This window comes from Lampris incognitus, chromosome 17, assembly GCF_029633865.1.
Source record: "Lampris incognitus isolate fLamInc1 chromosome 17, fLamInc1.hap2, whole genome shotgun sequence".
Lineage (NCBI taxonomy): Eukaryota > Metazoa > Chordata > Actinopteri > Lampriformes > Lampridae > Lampris > Lampris incognitus.
Window position 1 is genome coordinate 26,934,822 of NC_079227.1, and position 23,713 is coordinate 26,958,534.

The 23,713-nt window shown below is 43.0% G+C and overlaps 1 protein-coding gene across 1 annotated transcript; it reads right to left on the minus strand.

Annotated features, from left to right (window-relative positions):
- Positions 1-6,168: 6,168 nt before the first annotated feature.
- Positions 6,169-23,520, minus strand: LOC130127167 (choline O-acetyltransferase-like). The gene is made up of 14 exons (XM_056296739.1): positions 23,500-23,520; positions 23,160-23,357; positions 21,174-21,292; positions 19,012-19,065; positions 17,738-17,921; positions 10,213-10,390; positions 9,907-10,076; positions 9,714-9,814; positions 9,496-9,624; positions 9,213-9,335; positions 7,989-8,130; positions 7,643-7,705; positions 6,844-6,981; positions 6,169-6,441 (listed from the first exon to the last, which is right to left on the minus strand). The coding sequence occupies exons 1-14, from the start codon at positions 23,518-23,520 to the stop codon at positions 6,169-6,171; spliced, it is 1,893 nt and encodes a 630-aa protein (XP_056152714.1).
- Positions 23,521-23,713: the final 193 nt, after the last annotated feature.

A 23,713-nucleotide genomic window follows, 5' to 3' on the forward strand; every position in this document is an offset into this window, starting at 1 on the left:
AAACTTGGACAAAAACACCGCATGGATGGTACTGGGTGAGGCCGCCGGAAATGTGAATTCTCGCTGCTATCTTCCCACACCGGAAGCAGAAAGGTGCCGACTGACGAAAATGGTTGTGGGCACTAAACTAAAAGGATCGACATAAAAGTGCATACAGCTTGTATTTTACCCACATTTTCCCTGACAGAAAAACAAACTTGACTAATGTCATGAAAATAAGATGTGGATTTTTCATATATATAGATGACCTTTCCACACACCAACTTGTCTGATGTTTTTTTTTTCTATGACCAAATGTAATGTTGTTTTGAACATAAATGATATTCAGGGCACACAAGTTCCTATTAAAAGCCGTCATCATGCCATCTATCGGTTTTTTAGGCAAAATCAGGAGGTGAGAGTAGCTTACAGCGTTGGTTGGTTTGTCACAATGTTAAAATCACAAAGTTAAATCACACATCTTACATTTGCTTTATTTTATTTGACAGTTGGCAATGCAAGCAATCTCATTCCAGTTCATCAGCTGCTCAGCAATGTCTTTTTGATTTGGCTGCGCGAATTTGTTTTTTATTTTATTTTTTGGAGTTGGGGGTGGCAGAAATATTGGAGGTGGAGGTGGAGGTGGAGGGGGGGGCCTCAAGCTCCACAGCATCCACAGAGCTGATGCCTTGAACCGAATAAAATGATGCAAGGCTTCCCTCGTTTTTCTTTTTATATTTGTGTTCTGCAGTTGAAACCCGAGCCAAGTTCTCATTGCCCTGTCACTTCTCCCGGCTCACGAGAGGAGGGGGTCCGGACAGCCCCGCTCCCCTCTGCTCTGCCCTCCAGTCGATAGCAGCCAGCAGGTGAGGCTGTGTGTATGTCTGCTGCATGGCAGATACTTATTAGCACTAATGTTCCCACATCATCCATCACCAGGTGGGCTTCCGCCATTGATCTCCAAAGCCGGAGCTTGTCACCCGCTGCCCCTCGCGCTACACAACGCGCGGGTCGCCGCGAGCCGCAGCTCTAGACGACCCAGCCTGTCTTTTCTGTCGATAGGCGGACTCATGGGGGCCAGAGAAGTCGCATGGGGCTGTCAAGTGGCTGCACGGTAGTTTTAAGCCGAGCTGGTTTTGTTGGTTTCCTCAAAAGAGGAGGGGACATGTTTACTCGACTTAATTTTATTTTTCATCTTTATGGAGACGGCTGTTGAGACGTTGGAGAGAGGGTCATAGAGGGGTTTGAATCTGGACTGGCAAACATGCATGTGGGTCCGGAGGCAGGGGTCTTAACCAACAAATGCTACCCAACCTTTATCCACTGCTCTAGGAGCTCCAGGCACTTTTTTGTATTTTATTTCACATTCTATCCTTTTAATTAAGTAGTGTTTGTAATTGACAGATTTTTTTTCTTTTTTTCTTTTTTACATCCCAGTCTGGATTCCAAACGTAATTGGATTAGCTCCTGGAAGCTTGGACTAAACAGTCGATGTCTCTCTCTCTCTCTCTCTCTCTCTCTCTCTCTCTCTCTCTCTCTCTCTCTCTCTCTCTCTCTCTCTCTCTCTCTCTCTCTCTCTCTCTCTCTCTCTCTCTCTCTCTCTCTCTCTCTTTTATTTTTTTTATTTTTTGGCACTTGATGGACCTGGTTCAGTGACTGAACCATTGGAGAATTAAATGTGGGTCTCTCCCTGAAGACCTTATCAGATGCTAGTGAAACGAGGCCATCTGTTTGGGAGTGGGCTAGTGAAGGGGCTTCGTGGTAGACGGACAGCCTCATGCAAATCAGGCCAGTTGTTTCTGCAGCTAACACTGTGCTCCGCACAGGCGTTCACCAGCGGGGCCCGGTGCAGTGTACCTCCGACTGGAGGATTATTTCTCCCTCTCAGCACAACACCACCACGATGTGCTCTTTTTCTCTCCCAGCAAACAAAAAACACGTCCCCAGCACGTCCCCTATAGTTCTTCTCCGAACGCCCGATAAATGTCATTGTTTAGGGTTTTCATTACGTCACGGGGACGTTATTGCGTCCTGTAACGTCCCGCGGACATTGCAGGGACGTTAGGGGAAAGTCCTCTAGGGCAGTGGTTCTCAACTTTTTTGGGGTCCTGGACCCCCTGCGTATTTTTGATCTACCCTGAGGACCCCTCCACCTGATCTTGGGGGAGGGGGGTTGCAATTTGATAGAAACAGTAGAAACCGCATTTTAAATTGCATTATAGCATTTATTCACTCTCTGGGGCAAAAATAAGAGCTTTCAGTTGTAACTTAGATATAGTTAACAAAACAGAATTCTTATGCAGTAACTTTCAGATATATGTAACAAAACAGAATATGTATTCAGTAACTTTCAGATATATGTAACAAAACAGAATATGTATACAGTAACTTTCAGATATATGTAACAAAACAGAATATGTATTCAGTAACTTTCAGATATATGTAACAACAGAATTTTTATGCAGTAACTTTTAACAACGCAAACGGGAGCGAGATCTCTTATTAAAATACAATAAATTACACTTGTGAAACAGATGTAATTAGAGAAAAAAGTCCTGTTACCCTTTATAGTTTAGGTAGATAAAGGTCTCAGTCACATTTGAGTAAAATAATCCTATTTCTATAAATGTCATAGGATCTTTTTTTTTAAAGATATTTTATTTTCACGGACCCCTTGCAATTACACCACGGACCACTAGGGGTCCGCGGACCCCCAGTTGAGAAACACTGCTCTAGGCGTCCCCGTGACTTTCCGGGAACGTTATTGCACATTGCAGGGACATTAGGGGAAAGTCCTCAAAACGTTGCCCTGATGTCCCGGTGACGTTATTGCGGGACATTAGGGGAAAGTCTTCTAGATGTCCCCGTTACTTTCCGGGGACGTTATTGCGGCACGTCCCTGTAACGTCCCGTGGACATTACAGGGACATTAGGGGAAAGTCTTCTAGACGTCCCCGTGACTTTCCGGGAACGTTATTGCACATTACAGGGACATTAGGGGAAAGTCCTCAAAACGTTCCCCTGATGTCCCGGGCATGTTATTGCGGGACATCCCTGTAACGTCCCGCGGACATTACAGGGACGTTTGGGGAAAGTCCTCTAGACGTCGCTGTGATGTCCCAGGAACGTTATTGCACATTACAGGGACATTAGGGAAAAGTCCTCTAAACGTTCCCCTGACATCCTGGTGATGTTATTGCGGGACGTCCCTGTAACTTCGCGAGGACATTACAGGGACGTTAGGGGAAAGTCCTCTACACGTCTCCGTGACGTCATGTGGATGTTGTGGATGTTCTTTGAACGTCTCGCAGTAACGTCCCTGTGATGTAATGAAAACCCTCCGCAATGACATTTACCGGATGTTCGGAGAGGACCTTTAGGGGACGTGCTGGGGATGTTTATTTGTTTGCTGGGTACCCCACTGTTCCGGGCTGTCCCAGTCGCTGCTCCATCCCCTCTGCTGATCCGGGGAGGGCTGCAGACTACCGCATGCCTCCTCCAATACATGTGGAGTCACCAGCCGCTTCTTTTCACCTGACAGTGTGGACTTTCGCCAGGGGAACGTAGCGCGTGGAAAGATCACGGTATTCTCCCCAGTACCCCCCCCCCCGAACAGCCGCCCTGACCAACCAGAGGAGGCGCTAGTGCAGCGACCAGAACGCATACCCACATCCGGCTTCCCATCCACAGACACGGCCAATTGTGTATGCAGGGACCACCGACCAAGCCGGAGGTAACGCGGGGATTCGAACCGGCGATCCTCATGTTGGTAGGCAACGGGATAGACCGCTACTCTACCCGGACGACTTACGTTGTGCTCCTGACTTGGTAGAAATGTCATATGGTAGTGGGAATGATGACTTTGAAAATGTAAAATTCAGAATTCATTTTATTTCTGGAATTTCTCTCTTTACAGGACAACAATACTGGACATTTCCTCATTATTTCTCACATGCCAAACATTTCAAATTGTTAATATATCATAGCCCCAGGTAACCAAAAATACAGGTAAAGCCTATAAAAATAAATATACTTTTTTTGTGACAAGCATAACACAAGAGCATTGTTACAATAGTTTTCACTGGACGTTCACTGACATTAATTGGACTGAATATTGCACAATAAACTCTCCCTATCACTGCACACTTTAATCACCACTGGTCGTTCTTAAGAACGAAACAACAACTCACTGTTCTACTAAATGAAAACGGAAGGAAAAAGCTATTCGGCACCCACCATATCAACACAACTGCATTCTTTCTCTTTTGTATGTACCACAGAAAACTGACAACTGACAGCATGCTATAGAACCACATCCAATTACCATTGGTGATGAAACATCAGCTATGGATTAATAAATCTGGCAAAATTTGTGAAAAGTCCATTAATTGCATCCATCATGATTAAGGCAATTAAGCTATTTATATGCATCCCCATATAACATTTTACTTGCTCTTTATTTGACTATTCCCTGCATTTCAACAATTACTATATCAGAGATTAGATTTTCCATATAATAGATGGGTGATGAACCTAATGTGATACTGTCCATATAGCATTTTCATGTATACATATAAAATGCATTTAATAACGATTGTGTGTCTCTCTGTGTGTGTGTGTGTGTGTGTGTGTGTTAAGAGAATGACAGAAGGAGAGAACAGTGAACATTATGAGGAAATAACATACTCTTTTTTTTGGTCTTTTCTTGATTAACATTCACATTCATGTTGCCTACTGATACGTACATGCTTCACAATGTTGTCTCAACACAGAACGACTAGCACCCTCACATTTTCACGCGGGACGTTTGACTTGACACCATAGTTTAAAGTTCCCATAAGATGAATGACCATGCATTCAAACAAAACCCACAGTATAAATTTTTAGAGAAACCTTGCATGATGATGAATTAACATCATGGCCCTATGTATTTGACCAAAACAGCATGCATCACACTGATTGCTATGACACAAAACTGCACTGAGGACCGCACAATTTAATGTTAACTGCAATATTGCGGAATATCAAAAATAGCGATATCAATAAATCCATTTTGTGTTATATGAGCTGCATTTATCAAATGAATTAATTCAATTACACGTACCCTCATCATATAAGCTGTTTGTTATTGCACAAAGTACTTACAACAGTACATAACTACCCTTGTTCTATCACTACGTGCTAACAAAAAGCACAACTATTCTATTTACACAGTGGCTTGGCTCAATCAGTCACCACTTTATCGTGCTTCTAAGGTAGCACTGTTCACTACACAAACTATTACTTCACACACAGAACACAAACACTTAACAAGCCACTAAAAATACAGACACATTATTTTCTCCACAGCGGATTTACTGTGCCACTGTGCATCTATTTCAATTTTTTTTTAATTTTCTATTGTAAAGTGCTTTGTCAGTGATGCTTATATTACAACCTCTTTGGCAGCATGATGGTTTCAGCCTACTCTGAAACTGTACATACATTTATACGAAGACAATACGACCACAGAAATCACTAAAACTTTAAAATGGATCCAACAGCACTGCGGATATATAATCTACACACCAATATGATGGCAAACATTGAGTGAAACAGATATACACTAGGTTTATACTGTGATTTCCAGAGTCACTGCATATTTTTCCTATGATAAATATTCATATTTTTAGAAATTGTACTTACAGATTCTTCTCATGTCTAATATGCTAGGCTATTCTACGCATGTCAGTTATGCACTGAGATCGTTCAGTTCATTCACCCTCTGAGCGAGGAGCTGAAAAGCAGGCATGGCTTCAGTTTCCTAATAGCAGCAGACCAGCGTTGGCTCAGTCTACCAGGCAGGGTCACTTCTAACCCCAAGATCATTCTGATGTCAACATACATCTGAAATGAAAAACCTTCATAGTTTTCCATATACATACATACATATTTTATATATCTATATACTTCTTTTAGATTATTAATACATAAAAATAATATACTATATGTATCACGTGTGTATATGGAGCAGATAGCAAGAGAGTTACGTGTGAATTTTAAGGCTTCATATTTTCAAATGACAAGAGTGTTTGAAAGGACCACACATGATTGCACAGACAGACACATCAAGACACCACTAGAGAGTCTAAAACTACTTCCAAGACTGTTAAGAGGAGCATAGAGCCAAGCGTGCTCCCCCACTGTGGCTTACTTCCCCGCCTTGGGGGGTGGCCGGCTGGCTCCTGGGCTGCTTGTGTCAGCCAGTTTGGAGACCACAATGTTGCTCCTATTGCACAGATCCCTGATTTCCAGCAGGCCCTCTTCGAGAGCTTTGACGAACACGGCCGAGCTGGTCTCCGTGCTCTCCCGAAAGCTGGATACACAGAAAATGATGTGGTCCACCTGTGGGTTGTAGCAGGCCCCATAGCCATTGGGCACCACTGGGCCATAGCAGCAGAACATCTCTACAGAAGTGGGGACCTGGTAGGCAGGGTTGTGAGAAAAGGCCAATGACTTTCCTTTCTGACTGGTTTTTATCAGACTCAGACTCAGAATCAGAATACTTTATTCATCCCTGAGGTGAAATTGGGTAAATTTAATTTCAAATTGCTTTTCTGGATGTGCGGAAATTTCTCAGCTCTTGGGAACTAATAAGACTGCCCCGTAAGTGAGAACGCCACAAAATCTGCATTTCATAGCCAACAAAGTTCATTGTAGTTGTTGTAACAAATGATTAATCCTCCTCTGGCCCTTACTTATTGAGAAACACATTTATTGTCCTCGCCACAACAAGATTGAGAAAGAGAAGATGCAATGTTTTGAAATTAATTCATTCAAAAGATTATTAATCTCTATGTACTTTACAATGGGGTGAGAGGATACCTGACTGGTAGAGAGGATGAACTGGTTACTAGCGAGATATGTATCATCAGAGAAAATCTCTGGCTTTTCCATGTTTAACTCCTTTGCAATCTCCCGAAGCCCGAGAAGATGATTGTCTATTGCCATACCTGTAATAGCCTACAAAGAAGAAGAAAAAAAAGCTTTTTGTGCTCAGACAATACAGCCTTTACATTTCAATTTTAAAGTAAGAGCTTATCTATGAGCCGGGACTGTATATAAAGATTTTGGACGATGGCTTTAACCTCCATTTGGCTAACAACTCCATCCCACATTACTGTTAGATCACATGCAAATTCTGGTGGTTTTGTCTGTAGGCTGATGAAATCAGTCCGCTGTCAAATGAAATACTTACAGCGGGACTTCCGGGTGGAACCCCGCCGAGATGGCAGCATAAAGCTCTCACAACCGTTCCCGGCTAGTTTATTTTATAACCCCCCCCCCCCCCCATGCCGAATTTTCTTTCAAACTAAGCATGAACTAAAAGGGGTGAAGCAATGGAAACCAGGTTAAAATGCAAGAAAACCACACGGCAACCAGAAATACATGACGCAGAAGCCGAACAACTTCGAAGCCACTCGCCAGCTAGCACCATGTTAGCGACATGGCTAGCAAACAAGCAGGCGAAGTGCAAGAGGCCGCTCGCTGATCTGGAGCTGATTCTACGGGAGCTGATAGGCTTTCGCCAGGATAATAAAAAGCAGCTTGAGGACATTAAGGGAGAAATTATGAAAACGAACACCAGACTGGACGAGGCTGAGAGCGAAAATGAAATACTTACAGCGATTGTGTAATTTGTTTGGGTATGGATGGCATCCCACAGTCTTTTCATTTTTTCACAATCCTGCAAAAGTGAGAGAGAAATAATTCAGTGGGGAAAATATCCTACATCATTATACCTTTAACATTTGACCCACAAGAAAAGACCATGCACTTAGCCACTAATTACCATTTTTGTGGAAAAGCAAATTTTGCAAAGGTAAACATCTGCTTTTTGAAAGGGAAGGGTAGGCTTGCCTTAATTGGAGAGAGATAGCTGGTGGCGCCTGTTTCAATTAAGCAGACATGATGAACGGTAATGTGGGAGTTGTTCGGTAATGGGGACTTAAGTGTGAAAAATGACTCACGGTGAGAGTGGCCCGCTCATCTTTCATGGACTTCACAAAAGCCAGGGCCTCTGGGGTCGCTGAGCGGATGTTGTCCACCCGACCTTCTTGGAAACGTCGAATGGAGGCACTCTCGTACGTGGACACAAGTCTCCCGTTGCATCTGAGCACAAAGCAAAGGTGAGCACTACAGTTAAAACATCCTTTTGGGGGAACGATGTAAAAAATTATATGACGTCATCTCGTAATTATTAAACTGTAATAACATTGAGGAGGCCACCCCCCCTTTTTTTCTCCCCAATTGTATCTGGCCAATTACCCCACTCTTCCGAGACTTCCCGGTCGCTGCTCCACCCCCACTGCCGATCCGGAGGGGGAGCTGCAGACTACCACATGCCTCCTCCGATACATGAGGCGTTGCGAGCCGCTTCTTTTCACCTTGACAGTGAGGAGTTTCGCCAGGAGGACGTAGCGCGTTGGAAGATCACGCTATTCTCCCCAGTTTCCCCTCCCGCCCGAAAAGGCACCCCGACCGACTAGAGGAGGTGCTAGTGCAGCGACCAGGATACATACCCACATCCAACTTCCCACCCGCAGACACAGCCAGTTGTGTCTGTAGGGATGCCTGACCAAGCCGGGGGTAGCAACACGGGGATTTGAACCGGCAGTCCCCGTGTTGCTACGCAATGGAATAGACCGCTACGCTACCTGAATGCCCCTGTCTAGCTTTTAAGAAATATATACCATAGAAAATTCCATCCATTATCTGACCCGCTTATCCTGCTCTCAATGTCGCGGGGATGCTGGAGCCTATCCCAGCAGTTATTGGGCTCAGGTGGGGAGACACCCTGGACAGGCCGCAAGGCCATCACAGGGCCGACGGACACACGCACGCGCGCACACACACACACACACACACACACACACACACACACACACACACACACACACACACACACACACATTCGTTCTTAGGGACAATTTAGTATGGCCAATTCACCTGACCTGCATGTCTTTGGACTGTGGGAGGAAACCGGAGCCCCCGGAGGAAAACCCCGCAGACACGGGGAGAACATGCAAACTCCACACAGAGGATGACCAGGGACGACCCACCGAGGTTGGACTACCCCGGGGCTCGAACCCAGTACCTTCTTGCTGTGATGAGACCACGCTAACCACTGTGCCACCATGCCTCCCACCATAGAAAATAAATACTGAAAATACATATGCTAAATGATATTATACCTGTAAAATGCAAGTTGTAAGGCAACTTGTATATACGCATCTGGACTCATTTTCTGTTTTTTGATAAATTCCTTCCCATAGCCTTTAAATTTGTAGACGTCCATGTCGAGATTATTCACCAGCCTGGAGATAAAAGCAAAAAATATTAGATCATTGATATCTTGACAACAGAGCATCAGGATTTTGTTAGAGACTTGGACTGGTGTGTGTTTGGGCATATGTGCGTGAGTGTGTGTGTAAATCTTTTTTTCTGCAGTTGTTTGTTCATTGGCGATAGTCTTGCCTCTGTAGTCTCTTTGAGGAGGCCGTCAGGAGACCTTGGATTTGGGGCGTACTTTTCCACAGTAGTCTTTGTGGCGGAGGGAGTCCCGTGACACTTGAAGACCTCGCTAACTTGGCAGGGCTCCCTGTCCTGAGCAGAACAAAAGCAAATGTCAAGTGTGATTGTGTCCTGTGTGGTCTTGCAATAGCTTATAGAAATGTTGCGAATGATTGGCTCACATGTATTTCATCAGGTGTTCACAGCACTGCACCAGAACTATCCCTTCAAATGGTGAATGCTCACACACCACTCCACATATCCCATCCATTCCTACAACAAACTAAGAGTGGATGGATTACACTATGGATCAAACTTTTCATTAGTAGTTTGTGCTGTTCATGAAGGATTGTAGTGCCATCAGTATGGCCCTACCTGCATTGACTTGTCATACCAGCGGTTCGCCCCATTTCTCTCATGGCCATCCCCATGCAGTATCATCAGGGCCCGTTTGGTGTCACTGGGCTCTGACCTACTGGGCTCATCCAGACAAAGCACACATAAGCAGCTCTCTATCAGTGCCAGAGATGCCTTGTTGGTTGGATCTGAATAGTGGAAGGAAACTTGTTTAGCTCATGCTGAGAGATAGTTTGGATTACAATAATGTAAAAATAGTTTTTCATACTCCATTTTGCGATATTACCAATAATGATGAAAATTGAATAATATTGGAAATGAGACCTTTTGTGAGGACATCCCTGGCTTGTGCCCATTCTGTCCTTCCATCAGATGTCAGAAGACCAAAAGGAGGAAGTCTTTCCTCAGCGCTCTCTGCCATTTTCATTATTTTCTCAAGCTGTGACAAGATGTCTGTCTCACTGAGTGGCTTGTTGTTTGTGACCACATCCAAAATGAAAAACTAGAGAGCAAAACAGAAAAAGCCCATTTCTTAATTGTCAGACAATATTGTACATTTTACTATATGTTACTGGAAAGGTACATAATGCTATATTCACCAGAGTGAACTGTTACTGACTCTGTTGCATGCTATGTTATTCAGGCTTTTACATAAGGCTATTGATACCGTGGCATGATGAATGCTGGACAGCAAGACCACCAGGGAGAACATCTGGGGTTAAACTGGGCGGTATGCCAACAACTAACTAAAACATGGCAGCCAGTTGAACATGCGACGCAAGGAACCTCTGAGACTAAGTGGCAGATTCAGTCAGCAGCAATTTAGTTAACTGACAGTGTCTCCACAGGGATGGCCCTTATGTGCCACAGATTAATAGTTCCCAGAAAAATTTCCAGGTGAGCCCCTCTAATGCACTCCCTGAGCCTTTGTCCACCACATTTTAGGGATCCAACAGCAAAGTTCTTAAAAAGTTATTGTTCCAGGATTTCTATAATTTTGTCTTGTTATGACGTGCAACTGCTACCTTAATACACCACGTGTCTATTTTCTAAACTGATCAGGAATAGTAGTAACAATGTTTATGTTGCAGGGAGTGGTACAAAAGTCCGTATTATCACTTTTATCTGTCATCCTATTTCATCATATGCTATACTGTTGCGGTTACTTGTTATTAGCGTCACAATCGATTGCGGAGTTCAACACTAGCAGCGGTCTTGCTTGTAACCTCCAAGAGATTAATAATGCTTATGTTTTTTGAAATGTGCCTTTATGCATCTGAGCAGAGCATGAAACCTTAAGAGATAAATTAATTCTTCGAAAATCTTCCAATACCTCAAATGAGGTAAGATAGATTAAAGTACCCCTCCACTCAGAAATGTGTTTTACTTATGTTTGTGTACCCTAAAATGTCTGACCTTTACTATACTGACTTGTATTTGTGCAGTTTGTCACTAGAACGGTGTTTTCAAATTGCTCTACTGTAGGGAGAAATGTCTGTGCACTTCCCGAAAATCTGAGGTTCAAACGTACCCTGGGCAAGCTAGATTTCGCACATAACAAATCCAAAAAAAAACGCTGTCTAATATGCAAATGCAGGGCGGGCAAAGAAACCTGAAACCTCCTGCGCAGAGCAGACTTTGTCAGCACAGAGTTTGCTGGCAGCAAACATGGTAGGGCGTGGAGTTTTTGGATGTTAGTTAGTTCAAGTTTTATTCAGTCACCCACAATTAACAAATGTTTACAGTACAAACAATGTACTCAAAACAGTGACTGAAAAGGCACAGGCAGAAGCATAATGCTTATATTTAAGCCTGTCCTTTAAGACAAATTAAGCTACCCATCAACAGTTTTTACATGACCAAATAAAGTTACAGAGTCTGTAGAAAAAAATACTGAAACAAAATCGTAAAAAGAATGCAAAAAACCTTTAGAAAATCATAGACACTTATAGCCCTCGAAAATTGCTTTACAAACCATCCTTTCGAAAATCTGAAATGTACTACACCTACTTAAATTAATATTAGCACCATTCCATATCGAAACACCTAAAACAGATAAACGTCTCCTTTTAATCTCCTTTTTAGCCTTTGGTACCGTAAATTTGCAGACATCTCTTAAATCATACTTTGTCTCTTGAGATGAGAAAAACCTTTGTATGGTGACTGGGAGTAGATTTGATTTAGCTCTATACATTATTTGCATTGTTTTGTAATATACCAGATCATTAAATTTCATGACATGCGATTTCATAAACAGTGGGTCAGTATGTTCATAGTAGTCAACCTTATTAATAAGTCTTATGGCTCGTTTTTGTAAGAGAACTATTGCATTAACAGTTGTTTTATACGTTGATCCCAAGACTTCAACACAGTATGATATATAAGGAAGTATGAGTGAGCAGTAAATAATATGTAAAGCCTTATAATTTAATATGTTTCTTGATTTGTACAAAATTGCTATTGACTTAGAAATCTTTCCTTTTATATATTGGACATGCTGTTTCCATGTTAATTTATGGTCAATAACCACCCCTAAGACTTTAATCTCGGTCACTTTCAATTTCAGCATCACATATATTTAATTTACTATCCTTGTCAATTTCTTTTCGATTCCCGAAAACCATGAATTTTGTTTTTTTAATATTGCGTGACAATCTATTGACATCAAACCAGGTTTCGAGGGTTTTCAACTCTCTTTCAGTGGAAGACAATAGTTCCTGTAAATTATTGCCAGAGCAGTACATGTTCGTATCATCTGCAAAAACAATACATTTCAACAAATCAGTAACATTGCAAATATCATTAATATAAAGCAAAAAAAAGTTTCGGACCAATCACAGATCCCTGTGGTACACCACAGGTGACCTTCCTAAATTGTGAAACAGTGTTATTGATTAGTACACATTGCTGTCTATTTTCTAAGTAACTCTTCAGCCAAGAATAAGCTACACCTCTTAATCCATACTTCTCCAGTTTTCTCAATAATATGCTGTGATCGATGATATCGAACGCCTTCTGTAAATCAATATAAATACCAACTGAACACTCATCATTTTCAATTGCCTTTGTTATTTCTTCTACCATCTCCATTACTGCGTATGTCGTCATTCAGTTTCCCCTAAACCCATACTGGTGCTCACTGAGCAGTAAACTGGAACCTGGAGCTTCCTTCCAGTATCTACTAAAAATAAATCCCACTATACTGCTGAAATGGTTAGTATTTATTTACAGATATTGAGCTCACATGCCTACAAACCAAAATACATTTCCGTTCTGACAGGCCCACTTGTACGCGAATGAGGTACAAGTGGACCTATCGGACCTCCTGTTGCCACGAGGAGGTTTGGACAGACGGTTTGAGGCTAATATTGTCAGTCACCGATATATTTATTACGACACATACATACAGACATGAAGAGTAGACAGAGCCGGCCAGATCTCTGGCCGGCACGGACAGCTTTCCCATTGTTTCCCCGGCACACTTCACACCCCTTCCTCTGTTCTGACTCCGCTGCCTCCTGGTGACAGCAAATTGGCAGTGGCCCCACTCTGCGCGCTGTGCTGTCCATGGTACATGAGGCATCTCCCTCGACCCCGTGCCCACGGCCCAGCACTTCCCCACGACACTGTTCCGTTCCTGTTTCCCCCCCATTTCTCTCTCCTCCCGCACCAGCCTGCTGTCTGTCTCGTCCATCTCGGTCGTATGGTACATATGCCTCTGTCCGGTGTGGCAGTGCTGTTGAGGCTACGCTTGCCATGCTGGCCCAAGAGAGCGAACTGGTGGCTCAGCAGCCAGCGGGGTGGATAACGGCTCCACAGTCAGATCAACTCGCCTCAGGTGTGTTCTCCCTGCTGGTACTAACAAACCACAGTGAATCTGTCCAATTTGCTCTTCTTCTTTAGAATCGACTTCCAGTTGGAACATCCATCCATCTATCCATCCATTATCTGAACCACTTTTCCTGCTCTCAGGGTCACGGGGATGCTGGAGCCTGTCCCAGCAGTCACTGGGCGGCAGGCGGGGAGACACCCTGGACAGGCCGCCAGGCCATCACACAGGGCCCACACACACACACACACACACACACACACACACACACACACACACATACATTCATACTTAGGGGCAATTTAGTATGGCCGATTCACTTGACCTACATGTCTTTGGACTGTGGGAGGAAACCGGAGCACCCGGAGGAAACCCACACAGGGAGAACATGCAAACTTCACACAGAGGACGACCCGGGAAGATCCCCAAGGTTGGACTACCCCGGGGCTCAAACCCAGAACCTTCTCGCTGTGAGGCAACCATGCTAACCACTGTGCCACCGTGCCGCCCCAGTTGGAACACGTATGGCTGGATTACTCCTACATTACCACTCGACATTGTGTAACGTACAGTAGCAAGCAAACCAGAAAACAAATGGAGGTTACTGTGCTTAATGAGCAGAGTCAACAGCGAGCATGTATATGCACTTCAGGCGAGCGGTGGGGGATGGAGGAGATTTGAATTGAGGGCGGGGATAATTTGAATATTTATAGAGTCTGGGTTTTTTTTTTAATGACGGGGAAGGAGAAGATGTGATTTGCAGGATTTGGGCAAGCTAATTGAATTTATTTTGCAAAAAAAACAAAAACCATCAGACAATTTATTATATCAAGCACAGCATTTTATGTGTCTTAAAACACGGCTGCAGGGGGACTTTAAATACTTAATAACCCAAAATCACTTGATGAAGTAAATCTCATAATTACAGCCATGCAAACTGGAAAAAGCGGACCCGATGGCTTTCCAGACAATTTTTTTCCAAAAGATTTTCCAGGAATCACTCTTTTTTAACATGTACTGTGAACCGCTCAAATACAAAAATGTTCTGAAAGGCCCAAATATCCATACACCTTAAAACCGAAAAAGATATACCTTGCTGTGGATCTTATCATCCAATTCCCTCTCAAATGCTGATGGGAAAATCTCGGCCGAAATGCTGGCGTCTCAGTGAGAGAAAGTGCTGCCAGTTATCAAATTTTTGAATCAGTCGTGATTTATAAGAAAAAGATTTTTATTCTTTGGTTTTTGGTGATTATTTTAGATTATATGCCACCTATCAAATTCTTCCACACTTAAAGTATTGGTATTAATTATACCCTGAAAAGGTATACGGTTCAGTGCAGTGGAATTATTTATGCAATACCCTTGAAAAATGTTGCTTCGGGGAAACATATATTTCCTGGAATAAACAATTATACACATCTTCACTTTGATCCTTTGCACAAATAACAGTTACTGTAAGGACCTCTCAGTTGGCCCAGAACAACTCCGGGGTGTATCCAATGTTATATAGTTGTATTGTTGCCGTGTGCTGTAGCCATCAAACTCTTGTTATCAGCACTGTACTGTGTGATGGTACACAAGCCACTGGCATCTTAAGGGAAGGGCACGAGCAGGAAGTCTCACTTTATCCAAATTATCGACCCCTGTATATCTCACACACTTCAAACTCAGAATTCAGTGTTATGAATATTATGGAAAGGCTTCAGTGACTATCAGTAATTTGCAGAAAAGATGCTTGTCCTATTATTTTTTTTTATTTCCCCTTTTTCTCCCCAATTGTACTTGGCCAATTACCCCACTCTTCCGAGCCGTCCCGATCTCTGCTCCCCCCTCTCTGTCGATCCGGGGAGGGCTGCAGACTACCATATGCCTCCTCCGATACATGTGGAGTCAGTCGCCAGCCGCTTCTTTTCATCCAACAGTGAGGAGTTTCGCCTGGGGGACATAGCGCGTGGGAGGATCACACCCCAGTTCCCCCTCCCCCCTGAACAGGTGCCCCGACCGACCAGAGGAGGCGCTAGTACAGTAACCAAGACACAAACTCACATCTGGCTTCCCACCAGCAGACACGGCCAATTCTGTCTGTAAGGATGCCCGACGAAGCCGGAGGTAACACGGGGGTTCGAATCAACGATTCCCATGTTGGTAGGCAACGGAATAGACCACCACGCCACTTGGATGCCCCTTGTCTTGTTAAATTTGCTTATAAATTGTCCTTTAATTATTTTCCCATCAAAGTGAATTTAAATACACTGGTGCTTTACGTATCAGCAAATTTTTCTAAGCTTTTCGAAGCAAACTTTCTTTTTTCTTTTTGGTAAAATGGACCTTAATCTAAATGGATGTTGTGACCACTCTGTTGCAGTCCAAATCAATTCAGTTCAAATTAACAACCTTCAAGAGAGTACAGTCCCACTTGCCAAACTCCAAGGCAGCTCAGCCCATTGATCCTACTCTGGTCTGGTCTCACTCCTCCCATTCCTAGACAAAACCGTTGAACAGGCAGCATATAAATTAGCTCTCCCTTCTCTCCCAGAATAATCTACTTGATACAAATCAGTCTGGGTTTAAGAGCATTCACTCCACTGAAACCGCCCTTGTTGCAGTTACTGAAGCATTCAGCCAAATCAGCCTGCAAGTTATCAGTTGCCATCCTGCGTGGCCTATCTGCCACATTTGACACAGTGAATCATCGGATTCTACTGACGACACTGATGGTGCTGGGCATTGTTGGCATGGCAGTAAAGTGGATCCAATTGTTCGTGACATGGAGTTACCAAATGTCAAGAAAGCTCAGGTCTACCCCATCAACTGGTTGCAACATGTACGCCTTAAGGCTCAGTGCTTGGCCCACTTCTTCTCACACTGTATACCTTCTTCCTTTATTAAATAATCTTGGCAGATAGTTTCTCCTACCATTTCTGTGCTAATGACACCCAACTCGATCTCTCTTCTCCACCAAAAGACACCGAGTGACCTGAACAGGTTGCTGCTCAGCTTGCTGACGTATCTACTTGGACAAGGGAGTTGCACCTCCAGCTCAACTTTTACAGACCTGATCCGTTGGTCATCCCTTCCAAATTCTCAACCCTTAGGGATAAATCAGTCAGTCTCCGTACACTGACAATCAACCCCTCCAGATCTTCAGGGTGAAAGGAAGGTGAAGGAACTTCAGGGCCAACATTCCTGCAGCTTTTTACCTCACAACGTCCAAAACATTTGACCATATGCATGCTGCGCAGCTCCTGGTCAAACCCTCATCTCTTGGTTAGTTAAATGAAATACACTTCTTGGTAGTCTAGCAGCCGTTGCAGTCCAACCACTGCAAAGAATCCAGAGTGATGCTGCATGCTTGGTTTTCAGCCTCGGAAAGAGGGGGGAGGAATATGGCAGAGTGGGGTGTGGACCAGCTGTCCTAAGCAAGTCTAATTAACTCAGGGCAGATAAGTTGGTTCCACACCCCAAATGGAGACGCCAAAACTATAGAGAGACCTTGTCTCTCTCTCTCTCTACTGAAAGGACTTTTATGAACATTTATCTGTAGTCTTTTTCATATTGTTGTAACTCTGGTGTTTTTAAAGATTAAACGTTTTTTTCGATGGCATTTTCCACCTTTATTTGATAGCGATAGCTGAGAGAGACAGGAAAGGCAGGGGATAGAGAGCGGATGACATGCAGCAAAGGGCCGGAATTGAAACCAGGCTGCTGCGGTGAAGACTCAAACTTATGTGATACGGGCTCTACCGGGGCACCCCAACTGTGTCTCTGTGCCGGGGAACCCAAGTAGTGGCAGCAGCTTTGCCAAAATATGATGCAATGACCTTAAACTAAACTTAAGCTGCATCGACTGATGACATGGAATAGAATATACAGAGAGCTAATTGATGTTCTCTCTTATTGAGACACTTAACAAGTGTGCACTTTTCATCCAATTTTAATTTCTCCAAATATAAAAACTTATTTTTGCTACAACTGTAGTGGTCTATGATTGGTCTCTCCAGAATCCAGTGTTCTGACCTGGTTTTTGCATGCTACGATGATGTGCTCGGGCTCAGAGGAGGAGGCTGGGTTCATCTTGATCTTGAGGGTGTCTCTCTTTAGTCCCGGGAAGCGATAAGAGGTGAAAAGGCGGTTGTATTGCTGCATACACAAAGGGGTCCCAGCCAGCTGGCCCCGCGCAAAATCCACTTGCAGTGCCTGCCTGATATCCAAGAAGATATAACAGTGAACATCATACGAGCTCTGAAGGGCACTCATCTGGTGTCTTTTTTTTATTGCCAATAATTCATGGGATTTCAAAAAGCAGTCTTCTCATTCTTAGTGTTTTGAAAAATTGGGGGCTGGGAATATGAAATTGAACACAAAATAGGGTATATGACGAGCCGGTAACAGAGAGCAATGCAGTGTGTTTAATATGGAGGTTAGGGAACCCATTAATAATAATAATAATAAACTTTATTTATATTGCACCTTTCTAAAAAATGTTACACGATGCCTCACACAACAGGATAAAATAATGCACATAGTCACGATAAAAACAACAATATGAAATGAAAATATAGGACATAATACCAGATCCGCTCCACAGAACAAGGTAAAACACGATCAGGATCAAGTCACGAGAGCATGATTAAAACAAAGAGAATTGGAGCCGATAAAACAAGTATTATGATGAAAACAATTAAAACAAGGTGATGAAAGAAAAGTATAATATAACGAATTAGAAATGTAAACTTATAAAAGTATAAACTATAAACAATACAAAAATAAATAAAATAAAAATTGGGCAACAGTGGATTTACTATAAAAAAAGCCTTCTGTAAAAGTACGTTTTAAGAAGTGGTTTAAAAGAAGGCAGTGAGATTGCTAGCCTAATAATTTCCTCAGGTAGGGAGTGCCACAGCATACAGAAAATGCCCGGTCGCCTTAGTAACGAGGCTGGCTGAGGGAACACTTAAAAAGGACCTGCCTGAGGAGCGCAGGCGGCGACCAGGCCCATGGGGTGTGAGTAAACCGGTGATATATGTAGGAGCAAGGCCATGCAGGGCTTTAAAAGTGATTAGTAAAACTTCAAAATCAATCCTATACCTAACAAGGTAGCCAGTGAAGCATTGCAAGAATGGGAGTGATGTGTTCATGTCTCTTGGAATTTGTTAACAGTCTGGCAGCTGAGTTTTGGACAAGCTGGAGGCGGGAGATGGACTTTGGACTGAGCCCTGAATACAGGGAGTTACAATAATCCAGACGTGATGAGCTGAATTCGTGGATGACTTTATGCGGGTTAAACTTACTCATCAATGAGAGCCTTATATTCCAGGACTCCCATCACGAGGTGAGCCGCAAATCTTAAAAAGAGTGAAAAGGAAAAATTCAGTGCATAAGTTGTGCTGTTAAACTAAATTTGCTGTATCATCTTAACTCTTCTATCCTGTTTTGTTTATATTCAAACTTGAACCAGAAAATATCAGAATCAGTATGTTGGTCGATGTAGCCATGGTTACACATGCTCTCATCTTTCAATACAGCAGCAGTAATCACATTGTGGTTAATTACAAGGGGCAAAATTACAGTGGACAAACTTTGTGTGTGTGTGTGTGTGTGTCTGCATGTTTGGGTTCCTAATTGAAGTGATGTACAAACATGAATCTGTTCCTGTACGCCTGTGTGTGTGTGTGTGTGTATGTATGTGAGTGTGTGTGTGTGTGTTTGTGTGTCTGCATGTTTGGGTTCCTAATTGAAGTGTGTGTACAAACATGAATCGGTTCATGTACGCCTGTGTGTATGTGTCTATGTGTGTGCGTGTGCGAGTGTGTGCATGAGAGCAAGTGGGCGGTGTGTGTAGATAGGGAAAACACAGAGCCCTGTCAGGTCTTGTGTGTAATGTCATTTGTCTTGGTCTTATTATGTCCAAAACCCAAATCGATATGAAGGAGGATACTTCACCACACCACACCCCTAAATAACGGCTGACTAGCAGTCTCTACGGAGAGCTTGGTCCTGTCACTCCCAATCTAATAAGATGCTCTGTCAGTATATTACCAGCTGTTCGGAGTGCTCTGGACATATTTACTGAGCATGCCGCAAGCTGTCAAAAGCTTATGTCGAGTTACAAGGCTAGACAGACTGGTATAATGTCTAATGGACCACAGCTCATTTCATGATGGGAAGAGATTTTGCTGATGACGTTGGCAGCCACTCGGACTCTCCATGTCTATAATTCTGATCTCACTCTGAGTCAATGACGACTGAATGCTACATAAACCTTTCGGCAGCGACAGAGTTTATAGTGCAATAGAAAATTGCTGTATTTGGTGATGACAGGATAAACATTGTGTTTTATATGTTGATTGACCCACCCATATTTCTAATGTGGGTGAGTAATGTGGGAATCAAAACCGCTAGCGCTACCCATTGTATCTGTTATCCGACTTCTGGTGTCGGAAGATGGCGGCGCAAATTCACGTTTGCTGTGGCCTCACCCAGTACTGTCCATGCAGTGTCTTTGTCGATGTCTGCGTCTAACTTTGTGTCTTCGTTTGATGGCTGGGGGAGCTTGGTCTGCTGCATCTTGTAGGCCCCAAACCACGGCCCTGCCCGGAGCCGTGCCTGAAGAGGTAACACTGTGGGCGGTCTAATAGGACACGGAAGCAGGGCAGGCTAAGCTAACTGCTAGCCCATGCAGTTCTGATAACACCAAGGGCGGTCTGGCGGCAGCCTCGCCTAGCGTTGACTATGTTTTTAGCATCGTCGTGTGGAGTGGTGTGTCGAAGGTGTCTGGATTGGGAGAGGTAGTGTTGGATTGGCTGAGGGAGCGGGGTCTGCTGCGTCCGGTGAGCCCAAGAACCCTGGAGCTGCACCGGAAGAGGACTCACCAAGGGCGGTCTGACAGGACGTGGAAGCGGGGCAGGCTAAGCTAACTGCTAGCCCCCACAGACCGGCAGTTCCGACAGTCATTGGCTGGCGTTCGCTCTCCTGGACAGTGATTTATTTTTGTTTAGTGTGGATACGTATATGTATTAGTTTGGATATATGTGTTAGTTTTGGATATATGTGTTCTTGTAGGTCTTGTAGTAGTTTTTGGATGTGTTTTTGTCTTTGTGTTGCACTGCTGTGGGCTGAGGGAAACGATATTTCGTTTCATTTCATGTATGCAAGTACATGAAATAAAATGACAAAGTGTTCCTGATTCCTGATATCAGGCAGCATGAAAACGATGCTGTACCCATTGAGCAAGGTAGAATCTTCTTATTACATATTGATAACTATAATCTGATTCTGGAAATAGTCTCGACCGCACTGAACATAGTGCTCTCATTCAGGTTGCTGGTCACTGAGGTGAGATGACCATTTCCACAAGTCCCACAACAATGGGGAAAAAACCATGGCACGCTCCTAGACAGTATGTGAAAGTCACAGTATGAGCTATAGCAGTACAAAATGAAACAGAACATACCTGAGGGCATCTTTGCAATCGCTGAACGTATGTTTGGGAAAAACCATGACAGGACTGGAGTTGACAGGCAGAGCCAACCTGTTGTTCAAATACATATCCTCAAGCCAGTAGTCGTAGACCTGAGAAACAGAAGAGTGATGTTTTTAAGATGCCACTTGAACAACTTTTGTGAACTTATTTTTACTTTTTGAGTTGAAACCCTTAGGCAATAGAGCGAAAAACTATTACAGTGTAGGACTGCAAGCTGAAAAGGGGTGTGGGTGGGAGCTGATGTGAGAGTGGGACGGTGATAGATATCCATGAGTTGTACGAACTGTGGACAGACTGATCATCTCAGAGCTCGGTGAGAGAGGGAATCGACAGACGCCAAGTGGAAGCTCAGGAAGATCCATACTATCGTGTATTTTGTTACTGACTTTTGTAAACACATTACATATTGCTAGCATTTTTTTGCATGTTTGTGTGATGCCCACTGGAAGTGTTATCACATTTATGATGGTATCTTGGGGTTTGAGAGAATATATTGTTTATAATCATTTTATTTTATATGTGGAGTCTGTCTGTATGTTTATTTAACCATAATGGTTTAATCCCAGTTGCCTGTAGTGACGACTCCAATACAGCAGAGGACGCTGTGACACGGTTGAGTGATGATATTGTGTTGAGCGGGGTTTCTTCATAACATTGAGAGACTTCGCGAAAGCAAGTTGCGGTTGACTGACGTCTTTATTCCATAACTGTTTTCAGGTGGGTACCGTGTCACAAGCACTATATATTGTTTAATATTGTTTCATACGATCTTTATACAGTGCTTTTTTTCGTTTTATTAGATTGGCGAATATAGGGTTTATCTTGTTTTTACCGTTGGCTAGTAGCTAGCTAATGCAACCTGGCTAGCCGCGAGCGTTAGCTCTGTTGTCGCCTTAGGCAACGTCACGTGATTCTCTCCGCGCTGTGTAATTTAATATTTTTGCTCTAGCTTGTAACGTTAATTGTACCTGGCGCCACGCATCCCTTTAGCTAAGTTTTGATTGGCTCAACAGTTTCAAGTGTTATAAAACGGTTTCCATGTTTGAAGTGTAGATTATAAATTTATAAGATTATTATTGATTGTATTCATTCATTACTGTGAGCAGGTCCTCCTATAATACTGAAAAGTATATGAAAGTGCATTTAAGATGCAGAATATAAACACATGTTTATAGATAAGATGACAGTAGATGATATGGATGAGAGATAGGGATATGGAGATGTTTTTGATATTGACCTGTTTGGAGTGTTTATATAGAAATTGAATATGTAAAGTAAGGCAGCCAATGTAAATGTCTAGACAGACAATAAATATATGTACAATAGTACAAGTGATTTAGAGGACCATGTAAACAGGATGATGATTGTAAATAAATATAACATTGAAAGACTTCGAGAAAGCAAGTCATGGTTGACTGACGTCTTTATTCCATGACTGTTTTCAGATATCTGTCAAACTATAACTGCCTGCACCGTACCAAGCCCGGTACTTGCTACATTTGCATGATCTCCCCATGTCTGTGTGGGTTTCCTCCAGGTGCTCCGGTTTCCTCCCACCATCAAAAGGACATGCATGTTAGGGTTAATACTCTGTCTGTGCCCCTGAGCAAGGCAATGGAAAGAAGAACTGGAGTTGGTCCCCGGGTGTTGCAGCTGCCCACCGCTCCTATACAATAGGATGGGTTAAATGCAGAGAACAATTATAGTGGTGAGGGAGTCAACTAGAACATGATTCATGTTTAAGGAGCTGTTAAAGGAAGTGAAAATTTTTTTTAATTCTTGCACAAAATTAAGACTAATTATATTGCTCTATTAAGGTTAACATGAAGCTTCAGTCCATAATTAGAAGTGTTTTCTCTGGATCATCCATATTTTGAATTGTTCTTTTATTTTAAAGGCTACATGCTCTTTTGAAAATGAGTCCCAAAACAGTACTTGTCGCCTCTGAAAGCTTACCCAGTTGGTTGTCTTGTCCCTCTTCTCTAACAGCTTCTTCTGAAGAACCTCCCCGGTGCCCCCAGGGGCCCCAAACTTCTCCACGATGGCCTTTGTTTTCTTAAACTGCTCCTCCTTCACCAGGTGTTGTACACACCTCAGGTACATGTCCAGGGTTTGCTTCAGTGGTGGCACAGGGATCTTGGGCAAGACCTGATACTATGAAATAAACAGATTTGTATAAATAATGATAGGGATTCCCAAAAGAACCAAATGGATTCAATCATTTAATGCATTTTCCCTGTTTCAGAATATTCATTCATCAGTACACTGGCTAAAGGGGAATTTTTTTTCTCCTCACAATCTTTTCTTTAATGCTCATATTATCAGGATAAGACTTAATAATTAATTTAACTTGCTTCAAGATATATTTGTGAATAATTTCCGAAGTCTTCTGGGAGTTGAAAAATGCTTTATTTTTGAGGGAAAGAAAATGCAAATTGCACATATTTCCCCCTGTCAAACTTTTCATAGTTAGCATATTGACTAGTGACTGTGACCGAGGCTGTTTGGTT

Coding starts and splice junctions, on each gene's coding strand:
- LOC130127167 (XM_056296739.1), bottom strand. CDS start 23,520: ATGAGCATTAAAGAAAAGATT. Junction 19,066..21,173: donor GATTGCAAAGATGCCCTCAG/GTATGTTCTGTT, acceptor ACTCTTTTTAAG/ATTTGCGGCTCACCTCGTGA. Junction 9,336..9,495: donor TCCTCAAAGAGACTACAGAG/GCAAGACTATCG, acceptor TTTTATCTCCAG/GCTGGTGAATAATCTCGACA.